The sequence below is a fragment of the Mastigoproctus giganteus genome, chromosome 2 (genome assembly GCF_048544385.1).
Source record: "Mastigoproctus giganteus isolate SK-2022 chromosome 2, ASM4854438v1, whole genome shotgun sequence".
Classification (NCBI taxonomy): Eukaryota; Metazoa; Arthropoda; class Arachnida; order Uropygi; family Thelyphonidae; genus Mastigoproctus; species Mastigoproctus giganteus.
Genome location: NC_143576.1, coordinates 205,033,071 through 205,045,957, shown reverse-complemented (window position 1 = coordinate 205,045,957; position 12,887 = coordinate 205,033,071). Strand labels below are relative to the sequence as shown.

General features: G+C 32.3%; 1 protein-coding gene across 1 annotated transcript in view; it reads left to right on the top strand.

Annotated features, from left to right (window-relative positions):
* The first annotated feature begins 207 nt into the window (after positions 1 to 207).
* Positions 208 to 12,887, top strand: part of LOC150089954 (Y+L amino acid transporter 2-like) — a 52,339-nt gene continuing 39,659 nt past the window's right edge. The window contains exons 1-2 of the mRNA XM_090390141.1: positions 208 to 691; positions 10,862 to 10,987. Coding sequence (XP_090246267.1) covers positions 208 to 691; positions 10,862 to 10,987 — 610 coding nt within the window. The remainder of the gene's footprint in view (positions 692 to 10,861; positions 10,988 to 12,887) is intronic.

The following is a 12,887-nucleotide window of genomic DNA, read 5'->3' as shown; positions in this document are numbered from 1 at the left end:
TTATTATGTCTATTGTTATATTTCGCTCATTTTTTATTTTAGAAAAACATCGTCCGTTTGTGGCGCTACTTTCGCCTGCACGCTACTCCTAACATGACGCAACGACCGCGTGTTCCGAGATCAGACACTGGGAGGAAGTCCTTGCGGGAGGTTGTTCCTTTGCTTGCTGGTTTTCGTTGGAGGGCATCGTACTTTACATTTAAGAAAATGAATTCGAATAGCATTCCAGAAAAACAACCAATGACCAGTTCTTCATCAGAAGACACCGGATCTTCAGAAAGTGTAAAACTGAAGAAGCAGATCAATTTATTTAATGGTGTTGCTATCATAACAGGTATTATAATTGGATCCGGCATCTTCGTTTCACCGCGTGGAGTATTACAAGAATCGGGGTCTATCGGTTTGGCATTACTTGTATGGCTCATGTGTGGAATTATATCAATGATAGGTGCCTTATGTTATGCTGAATTAGGAACTTCTGTACCAAAATCAGGAGGAGATTATGCTTATATATATGAAGCCTTTGGTCCACTACCAGCCTTCTTGTTTTTGTGGGTAGCTCTTCTCATAATCATGCCAGCTGGAAATGCAATAGCAGCATTAACTTTTGCAAACTACATCCTTGAACCATTCTTTCCGTCCTGTGTTCCATCAGCGAATGCTGTTCGGCTTATAGCAGCATCCGTTCTGTGTAAGTAATATCATTGCCCTTGTATCCTTCTCCATATGTTATATAAGTTTTTGTAATCAAGTAATTAGCATGATATATTTAGCTAATAAAATATGGTGTTATCATGAAAGAGCAGAATGGCAATCATTGTATTTTGCTCTGAATGTGGAGTTACAGGTAGAGGTAATAGTAATCTGTGCAAAATTACCTCCCACCCCCAGTAAAACTAAATGGAATATTTCAGCATGGTAGTAGCTTTTAAAGAAACAGTAATTGGTGTAATATAAGCTGAAATAGCATGTAATTACACCCCAGACCATTTGGCACATGCTTCACAGTTGGGTATAATTCTTTTATATGGAATTGCAGACAAGGTCCACCAAACTCAAATTGACCCAGTTCTCCTATACTTGGCTTTTCAAAATCAGGTTAAATTTATTCTTTAAAATGAGTTGTAACTAATAATTGTTTTACTTCGTCTGCATCTTTTTAAAAACTTATTAAATGACATTTATACAAAAAAAAAAGAGTAATAATTGAAGTAATCAGATATTACCCAAGTAATTAAATAAAAATTTTAACTTAGAATTTCACAAGATTGTGCCAAACAAAACCAGTGTATTTGGTGTTGAGATTCGATTTGTAATTAAATATGATGGCACTCATTACTTTTTAAATAACTAATGCAAATTAGTTAGATTTACAGTAAGATCCCCATTTTAACTGTTGGCACATATTTGTAACAACTCCCAGGTAAAGCTGTTACATGGCTTTATATATATATAAAATACTTTATTTTCAAGAAAAAAATATGTATAGATATATGTATACACTAAGTAATTCCTGGTACAGTGTACTACTAGAGGGCTTAAAAAATAACTGCTGAGAGGTCAGGCCTGCTTCTTGGGAAGGGGATGCAGCAATTGCAATTACTCAGACCCAGACTGAAAGGCCCCCCAAATCCTAATGGGGGGAACTCACAATCTAGCCAAGAACTGCTTGCTTGCTTTTCCCCCAGTGTTGCACCCAAGCCCTCCAAATTCTTGGACCACTCTGCCCAGAATATATAAATGCAGCCAAGAGAGTATGCAGAGATGAAGTCACAATAAAAAGACAACAACGTTGACGATTGTTGCTGCATGAGAAAATATATAACATCAAAATCTCCCTGAATGCTTGAGTTACTTGTTTTCTTAATGTAACCTAACCCTTTATTAGGTATGATTAAGTTTGTTAGTTAGTTTACCATTGGAAAACTTTTTTTTTTTTTTTAAAATAATGCTATTTTCAAAAAAAAACATTCCATTAATACTAGCCTCTGCCTTGCTTGATGGATTCTGCATCCAGATGTCAATGTCCAAATCATAATGACTGATGTAACAAACAGCAGTATTAATGAAATGGAAATAAAACTTTCTGATGCATAAAAGATTTGATTGAAGCATGGGACATAGTCGGGGTCGATCCAAAGAACTGAGGAAATAAAATTCCTAACATCATGTATGGTGTGATCAAAAACCACTCATTGCCTTTTTAAATAACCAACACAAATCAATCAAGTGCACAAATGAGTCCCAGTGATAATTTAATACTCTGATTTCCCTAACCTGATAAAATTTTCGAAAATAAACACCCAAAGGGAAGTTTCTTATATTCATTACATTTCACTGTCATTGTATAGTTTAGTCAATTTACCTAATCTGGTCGTTTTGTTATGAAAATTTGTCAAAGTGTTAAATGGAATAACATGTAGTTTTAATTTCTAATTTGCTTTTTTTATTCAGTCCAAACACCAATTTATTCTTTCAGGATGAACTGGTGCTTGGACTGACCTGTTTTTATTCTTTTATTTTAAATAACAATGATGAAGGAATTCAAGTTTGATGCCAGGAGAAATTTGGAGAGATTGAAATAAAAATAGTAGAAGAACAAAGGGGATTTGAAGTTTGATACAGATACACAAAGTTCTCTGCACAGTGCAAGCATAGCTGTGGGGGACCTCATGGTGTCATTATTTGTGTCCTCATAATGTCTTGTTGAGCAGGACATTGAGGACACAAATAATTTAGTATACTAAATTATTGAGCGTACCAGTATAGTATGCAAATTTATTTCATATACTGATTTATCAAGTAATTATTTGTGGAGGTAGGAAGGTTATAATTGCACTGTATAAGGCAGTAGTATGACTACTTGGGGTACTGACTAAGTGTGGAAGTTGCACCTGAAAAAAAAAAAGATGTTAGTCTGTCTTCATGGTGAGGTTGGCTAAAGGGTACCATATGAAAAGAAACTTTGAATACTTTGGCCCTAGGGTACCTTATTGAGGATCTGATTGAGGCTTTAAGGCTCTGATGAGGGAGGAATAGTAAAGTGAATGAAGGGGAAATTTTCACTTATTAATGAATGCTAGATTGAGAGAGACAGTGAGACTAGAAAAATTTATGCTAGCATGAAGGAGCATAAATTCAAACTATGGGAAAAGAATTATAGACTGGATTGTGAGAAGTTTTGCTTTAACCTGAAAGTTATTTGTCATTAAAATAACTTGCATCTGTGTAATTGAGGCTGATGGCTTGGAAATACTGTATCACTACCTATCAGAAGGGGTAAAGCACCCAGGTTGTGTGTGCATGAATGTGTGTTGCTGGTGCAGCAAAAGCCTCTAACAGATTTGCACTATATAGTTGATATTAAATACTAATTGTTATAGCAGCAGTTAGTATGATAAAGTGTCAATCAATGAAAGTAAATTATTGATTGACAAGTATTTTGCATATCAGAGTGTTAGCCAGTATGGTAAAATTCATTGATTAGCAGGTGATTTCTCCCATTGAGCACAGAGTATAATCAAGTTCATTCGTGAATTCTTTGCCAATCTTTTAGTTAACCTTGGCTGTTTGTACTAATCACTCCAGTGAATAAAGCAAATGAGAAGGGTGAAATTCCAGTTAAAAAAAATCTACCAACAAAAATTTCTGTTGGTAAACAGCAACTGCCCTTCTCTAGGCCCAGGTTTACATTTAGCACAAATACATAACGTAAACCTGGGCCTAGAAAAGGGCACTGGGCAGTAGCTGTTTTATATTGGCGGTAGTAAAATACCTCGCACATGTTTTTAGGCTAGATTTTTAAGTTTCTATGCCAAAACAGATGAACTAGGTGGAGATGGGCTTTTGTCTAGGAGCCACCCTTGACTCTGGGATACACGTATGCAGTGCACCAGGAGGTCAAATATAATATGTCTTATATATGTGTAACGAAATGTTAACGTATATATATAAAATTGTATATATATCTTTTTGTAAGTATTGTATATATATTTATATAATAATTGTGTGTATAAATAAATGGAAAAAAATGTATTTGTAACAAAAATCTTAAATTTTTATGACAAATGCAGAATTTCTGGTATACATACAACATACCAGAAAATTAGTTTTTGTTGGCATCTTGCTTGAGTTTATATGACTGTACTATGTAATAGTTGGTATTTGTCTTAATTACAGTTAGTTACAATCAATTACAGATTAATTTTAAATAATGTTTTCTGTTTGTACTCCAGAAGACCACATAAGGTCAGAGCAGTTTATAAGATAGAAACAAGAATATTACTGTCATGGTATCATGTGGATTTTAACATACATTAAGAATAATTCTGTACTTGTGTATTGACCACTCAGAACAGTATCTTTCAAATGTGCAAGGTTTGGTTCTACATTAGTTCTACAGGCTACATGCCACTATTACTGTTACTACTACATGAATTTATAACTTGGGTCGTCACTAAATACATAGGTGTTTAACAGTTTTAAATTATTACTGTTGAATCCTCTATTTCTAAACATGTGTAGCACACTTTTCTAGAATGATCAAACATGGGAAGTAAATAAGAGTACTATCTGTGCTGGCTGACCAACCTTGGAGATTGTCACTGAGATAATAAAGCTGGCATGTTGTATAAGTGTGCCAAAGTTGATGTAGTCACATGTTGTGTAAGGCATTGAGGATGTGTGCTGTAAATCAGGATATATTTTTAATGCATGTCGTCTATGTACAAATTGGTTACTAGGCTAATGGAAAGTTGTGATAGGTTTGCAATGAGAATAAATATGAAGAAGACAGGTTATGGAAAGAAAGGTATGAGTTAAATATTGAAATAGGAGAAGAGAGAATAGAACAGACAAGTTGAGTATAAGAAGCCTAATAGTGGAAAAAGCAAAGAGCACCAGAGAAATAAAAATAGCAATGGGTAAAAAAGCTTTTGAGAAGCAAAGAATATTATGTAGGAGATCAGGAACTGGTTTAAGGAAAATATTGGTACATTGCCAGTAAGGAGTCTTCTGCTCCATAAGTGTGATATTTTATGGAGCAGAGACATGGACACTGAGAATGGAAGAAATTAGAAGATTGGAAAGTTGTGGTTGTGGGGAAGGATTGAAAGGAGAAAATGGGATGATCAAGTTACAGATGAGAGGGATTTGAGAAGAGATGTTTGAGTGAAATAATTAGAAGGAAGGCAGAAGAGAAACTGGATTGGACATGGATTGTTAGGTGAAGGATTGATAAAGGATGTGATGGAGGGAGATTGAGGAAAACAGTGACAGATGATATTTTAAGATAATAAAGCACTCAAACCTGCATTGGTTTAATTATGTTTTTTCCGCTTTGGAAATATGTACATAATGGAGTCAAACATTTTGTGGTATTTCTTACCACTTCTTCAATGATAGCTGTCTTTGCAATGTCTCTGTCAGAAATAAACATAATTAAACCAATGTAGGTTTCAGTGCTTTATTGTCTTTAAATTACATAGTTTACTTATGTACCATGTCACTCAAGGAATATCTAAAATGATAGATGAATTAAGAGGGGATGATAAATATTGGGAGATGAAGAGGAGGGGTGAGGATAGTTAGATATGGAGAAGCAATTGAGTGTATACATACACTATGTATTGTCAGAACAATAATAATAATAATCTACACACATCTCTAATCTTTATGAGAAGAGCTTTTGAGAGAAGCTGACGCACAACAGACACCACATAAATTTAAGTACTCTTGAAGTACATGAAGAGGCTCGATAAATATTAATTTAAATTATCAATTAAATTAAATATCAATTACATTATCATTTATCCATTTCGAAAATTTCTCCTTTCTTAGATTGTATATTATAAAATGGAATTGAATGAACAAACACTAACTCATATGTTATTAATAAAATTAAATCTACTGACAAGTCCAAAATATACATCTGTCAGGCTGTGTACCTGTTGTTGATTCTCAAACAACAAAAGAATGGAAGAAAAGAATTCCAAGATGTTTTTGCTGGTGCATTTACTGGCGACAGAAAAAGTTATTAATCATTTTTGTTAATTACAGTTTTGTGTTTAATAACAATCGGGATGAGCTTTCCCAGTTGTACTGTAGTATAAAAATATAGTCAATATGGCTGGACCTGTATAGAAAATTAGCAAATAAGAAATTCTGTATAGGACCATCAACATTGACTATATTGACAGTCCTGTATAGAAAATTGACAAATAAATTCCTTGCCAATTTATATTTCATGGAGTCATTCAAATACATTATATTCCTTTAACTCTCTGATTAGCATGTCAAAAATTTAGTAAAGCAGGCATTTAACACAATTTTAAATTTTTTTAATAAGTTTAAAATTGTATTTTGTAATGTAATTCTGTAGTTTAACATTACTAATTTAGATACAACTAGGAATAGTGTACATTTTTCAAATGTGGTCATAATTTTAAAGAATTGCTTTTAAAAAGTCTACTAGTACTCTTTGAACTTCACACAGGCTGAGAGTATTAGTAAAGGCATATAATGCAAGATTATGATTATGTTAATTATTTTATATTGAATATAGTCTTAATTCTTGTATGAAAGGTGTTGGAAAAGAGATACTAATAATTAAATTAATTTTTTTAATTAGTTTTATTATTTAAATTGCTTTAAAAGTTATTGTAGGGTAATATAAATTATTTACACATGCTGATGAACTTTGTTATAAAGACAGATTGATATTGCATTTATTGCCTGACAGTATGGGGCCCATGATTAACTGTTTTAACAATGCTCTAATATAACTTAAGGCTAGCCTGGATAAAAGTATAGAGACTCTCTTTTCATTCATGTGTATGAACATTGGCAAATTCAATCTATCTGCATTGAGCATGTGAGTGGATGGAGGCAAGGTCATTCACTCCTTGTTATCACTAAATTTTCACTCATTTATTTGGGTTTGTTAATGCTATTTAGAGACATGTTCTTTTGCTGCTTTGCTATAATATTAATGCTGTGATTATTTTCGTTCACCTTAAATCTTGATCACAAACTCCATGTGGGCACACACTTGTGTGATCCCTGCCTTTCTGGATGTGTGTGTGCAAAAACAGTTTGAGATGAAACATTCTTAGCCTTCGTTGTCATTCCTCACATGGATACAATAGATGACTAGTAGTTAGATAACACACTTTGAAGAGCTAGAACTCAGGCAATAGTTTCCACAATAAACGTAGTTTATATTATTTGTGTGTATTATGTTTGTGTAAATTTTGTTTTCAGCTTGAAAAACACGAGACTAATTTGTAATATTGTACAAGCTGAAAAATCCAAATTATTCACAATGAAACTCTACTCCCTTTGTGAGAGACTGGCTAACTGCAGCCCCGATGAGGAGGCATTTAAGAATTCTTTTGGTCTGTAATGGAATTCAGACCTAGACCACTTCAAATGGAATGGCAACTAGGAAAACCACTATGCTGTCATAGAAAGCATTTCACTTTTACAGACAACAGCTATCTTTGTGAAACTCTCTAGGACTGTATAGAGGAGAAAGAGGATAGAAATGCATTTCTGAACACATGGTTGGGGTATCTCAGGTACCCTATGATACCTTTGAATGGTTCTTTCTCTAGGACAGTGTTTCTCAAATCTTTTTATTTTTTAGTCCGTGAACCACATCACCATGTTAACCACCTATCTTACCTTGGGGTTAAAAAAAAAACACCCTATCAGCTGTAGCAGTTTGTATCAGTAAGCGTGCATTAACATTTCTTAAATAATACTTTAAAATCATTTATAATTACAGAATACAAAATTCATTTTAAAATAAGTTTATAGGTACTGTATATTACCTATAATGGTAATCAATCGTCTATTGATAAGAATCAAATGTTTTGTTATATATGCCTGATTACTAACACAAGTGATATAGCAGCTCACAGATCATGCCTATGTGAATATGCACATCTGCTGACAACACTCTTAAAAATATATTTTAAAACACATTTATTGCTATTTAATATATAGACAAAGAGGAAAAATTACTTTCTTAAAACACATTTTCTAACTACAGCATGAGGCTGGAGCCAGTTTTATGAGTGTAAACTGTGATCATGACTCACACAATTGTAGCTCACTATCCATGTAGATGGGCAAACCTTAGCATATGATTATGAACAATTTCCATGAAACCCTCATGACTTTCTTGTGCCATATCAAACAATGTTTCATATTTTCATTTATTGTCTCACCAGCACAAAGCATCCTATGAATTTTCAGTTAATGACAGCTCGGGCCCATTTAAAAATGTGCCCTTTGAAATAATGAATGAAACTCAAAATATAAATTTCAAAATAAGTTGAAACAAACGGTAAAATACAAAAAAATGCAACATACAAAAAAAGTATGTACTTTTATATGAAATTATCAAAGATTACAAAACATAATTACTTGAAAGGTATAATTTTACTTGTTGATATTTTGTGATTTAGTTATTGCACATTCTTTTATTTTGCCCATATTAATGCTTTCTAAAATATCTTTTTCTTTTGCTAATATTTCAAGACGTACTGTAGCACGTCTTAAAGCCTTTCCAGAAGTACTGTAGATCTTAAGTAATTCTTAATATTAATTTTAAAAAGATTTCTTCAATTGTAACAGAAAAAGGAAGAGTCAAACACAGTGCAGTTGTATTACATGTAACCCCCATATAACACGGTTTCGCTCTAACATGATTGATAAATTGTGGCAAACCTCGCATAATGTGGTAATTACATCCTGCTATTATGTTGGATGTAATTTTTCAACATTTCCATTCGTTTTTACGAATCCTCACTGTTGATTCGCTAATCATTATGCAAAAAAAATTATTGGGAAACCCCGTGTTAGGTTCTGTGCTATTGAACTTGTGCTTGTTTGAGACCATAAAAAATTGCGACTTTGAAGCGGGCAGTTCATGACTTTTTAGGTTTTTGGAAGGTTATTTTGGCTCTTATTTGATCGTTTATAAATTTTTCTGAGTATGTATTACAAAACTTTGTTCTTAAGAACTGTATTGGAATAATTTTTTGTTATGAATTAAATTCCAGCTCTAAATTATGTCTAAGGAAAGTAAAAAAGCATCTCTCAAAAGAAACTTTTTTTCTCTCTAGAATCAAAGGTACAAAATATGGATTGTCTTAAAAAAGGGGAAAGGTATTATACATTGCAAAAAGTTTAAGTTTAAATGAAGCAACAATCCGGACCATAAAAAAAAAATGAGGATCTTGCAGGAACTTTCATTTCTGCAAATGTGACACCTCATTCCCCAGCGCCAATAATTGAGAAAATGGAAAAACCACTTGGTATTTGGATTGACAATAGCAGTGAAAACAGATCTCATTAGATGACGATGTAATTAAACAAAAGACACTAAACATTTATAATCATTTAAAAGAAAATGGAGAATCTTTTGTGAACCTGGAGTTTGTTGCCAGTAAAGGTTGGTTTTAGCGATTTAAAAACCGCTTCTCATTACATAACATAAGAATTCAAGGGGAAATTGCATCAGTTGATAATGAAGCTGCTAAGAAGTATTCAGAGGAATTTCAAAACATTTTCAATGTCGATGAGACAGGTCTTTGGCGGACAAAAATGCCAAACAGAATGTTTATTTCAAAAAAAGAGAAAACTGCACCAAGTTTTAAGGCATCAAAAGATCATGTAATGTTACTTATGTGCAGTAACATATCAGGAAATTATATGATACAACCTATGCTAGTTTATAGATCTTCTAATCCTCTTGCAATGAAAGGTGTAAATAAAAATGCATTACTGGCATATTGGAAAGCAAATAAAAAAGCTTAAAATTAAAAATTTACAAAGATCTGTTAAGCAAAAGGAGAGATTATTAATATTGCAGTGGTTGTAATATTAATGTGCAAACGTGATAATTTTATTCAGAATGAGTGCAAAATTTTTAAGTTTTATAGTTAAGTTTAAGTTTTGCTTGAAGTACAGTTTGACCAGTCAGCAGCAAAATTTTTAATATTCTTTTCTTAATATGAATGATAATTCGTATTAAGAAAAATTAATTAACCTCAGTGGATGTAGAATTTATATGAACTGTATCATCTAATATAGTCACACAACCTCATTTCATCTCTCTGGACTGCATGCTTTTGTGAAGTGTTGATATACTGTATTGCATGATTCAGCCCAGGCAAACTGTTTCATATATTCAAGAAAAACTGTTGGTATTTGTGAATCTTTATTGTGGTTCATGGGGCATGAACCACAGTAGAGATAACCTCTGGCTTAAGGTAATGAGACTTAAGGTAACTATCATGACAGATAGTTATGTCACTTACTTCCCATGTGGAAAGGTCTGAGTTTATCTGATATTTGCAGATCTAGGGAATTTCAAGTTTTTTATACTCAAGGCTCGGTTTACTGGCCTTGGTCAAGATTGTAACGTTTACCTGCCTGCTGGAATTATTCCAGATCTTCATCCAGTGCATACAAACTAGTCCATGAACGTACATATTCACAAACATAAAAAGACTAGCTTGATCCTCCACACGATTAGAGGTAAGATTTTGGGCTAGCAAATTGTCACAGCAAATGCTGATAAGAAGCCCACAAGAAGCTATTTAATTATATTTCACATATTCAAGAAATATATAAATATATATATTATATAAAAATATATAAATGATATGTTATATAAAAATATATAAATGATATAAAACAGTTTTGTATATTCATAATTTTTTTTTACCCCCAAATCTTCAAGGATACATTTGATTCTTTGTATATATTGTTGTCACTTAAGATTTGTTGTCAAAATTCATTAATTTCTCCAGTTTTTAATTTTAATTGTCTTATCTTGATTACCTTTCAGGTTTGCTGACTTTTGTAAATTGTTATAATGTGAAGTTAGCCACTCGAGTTCAAGATATATTCACTCTGGCTAAGGTATTTGCCTTAGTGGTTATTATAATTGCTGGTTTGGTTCACATAGGAACGGGTAAGTTTTCCATATGATTAATTTTAATGATTTAATTAAATTACAAGTCATTTTTATGATTATAATGAAAGGTGTAAAGATTTAGTGCATTAGCCACATTGGAACTTATTGGACATTAGTATCTCATTAAAGATGTCTAAGGAATTTTTAAATATTCTTATTAGTAACATTCATTTATAATATTTGTTGAAAGATGGCAAGTTTATTTCCTGCCCATTATGCCTTTTACCACAGTGAAATCTTTTTTAAAAAATAAAGCCTTGGCACTGTGTATGTTTTTTTGTGATTTTGATTTTGACGTCTCTAAAGCACTTACAGAATTTGCTTCAGTGGAGTTGTGGGATGAATTTTGACTTATGGGGAAAAAAAGAATTCTTTAAACTGACAGTATACTATTATAAACAGAAAAATGGGACAAAATTAGAAGCATAATTATTTTAAAAAGATAGTAAATAAATGGTGGAAATGCTCAACTTTCTACAATTGCTTTAATATAATTAAAGCAATGTTTTTCAAAATGGAAAAGTAGAAAGTCTTTTTACTTTTTAGTATTCAACATGAATGCACGTGAAACCTTTTATTTAGTACCGTAGGCATGGTGTAGACACTACACAAAAACAGCTATTTTCACCCTATGGAATGCAAGTATAATTGTTTTAAACTTTTTTTTGTAAATCCTTTGCCTCAATATTCAGTTATATAAATTTACTATAAATGCAATTCGCAAATTCCCGGTTACTCAAATTTAAAAATTCTCAAACTTCAGAATTAAAAATGTAAACTCTCAAATATCCAAATAAATTTTATTAAGACAACACACCACACAGGGGAATGTTATTTCCTTCAGTATGAAATAAATACAAAAATAAACTTTTCCATGTTTTTTTTGGAATAATTTAAAACAGTTAAACTGCAAATATGTTACTATGAAAAAGTTGTATTTTTGGTTGCATGAGGGTCTCCGAGGCTAACAGTATCTTCCTTAACTTGAATGGGTAATTAAAAAAAAAAAAAAAAAAAATATATATATATATATATATATATATATATATATATATATATATATTAAAATAGGTAATCAAATGCCATCATGAGTCACAGCTTTGTGTCTAACATGTACATCTGTGTATTTGTCTCTACCTGTGTATATGATATACCTGGATATATGGGTAAAGTGATTTTCTTTAAATTTAAACAAGATTAATTGACATCAATGAAATTTACAGGACAGAATCCTTCAAGGAAACATAAGGTATAATATCATTTTGTACTCTGTAAACAAATAGGACTGCTTTTGTTTTAATCTTTGCTTATACATTTTATAAAAAATGTTTCTTTAAAAAAATTGTTTTAAAAAATTAAAGATTTCTGGGAAAACTTGAGAAAAGTAATAGAAGCAATTCCACATTGCAGAGAGATAGTCATAATGGGTGATTTGAACTCCAGAGTGGGACAAGCTGCAGACAATGAAGTGGTGGGAAGACATGGTCACTAAACAGCAAATCACGATTTTTCTCTGTTATGTTAGGGCCCAGGGAGGAGCATATTGTGGCTCTGATCACTTTTTGGTGAAGGCTATGTTGTCATTCCCATGGATGTGCCAAAAAAGAAAGGAGAAAAGGAAGAAAGACCTGGAGAGGAGTGAACAACTTGACGCTGAAAGATTCAATGTGGACTCACTAAAAGATGAGAGCACTAGGGGCTTGTATCAACAAAGATTAGACCAAGAATTAGATGAAACCTATGGGGAGAGTGCAAAAGATATATATATATGAATACCTAAAGGAAACAATGAAGAAAATTTTCCACAGAGACAATAGGAAAATTTCAAAAGATGAAACAATTATTGGCTGAACATGGGAATTAATAAATGGTAAAAAGGAAGCATACCAAAGATGGC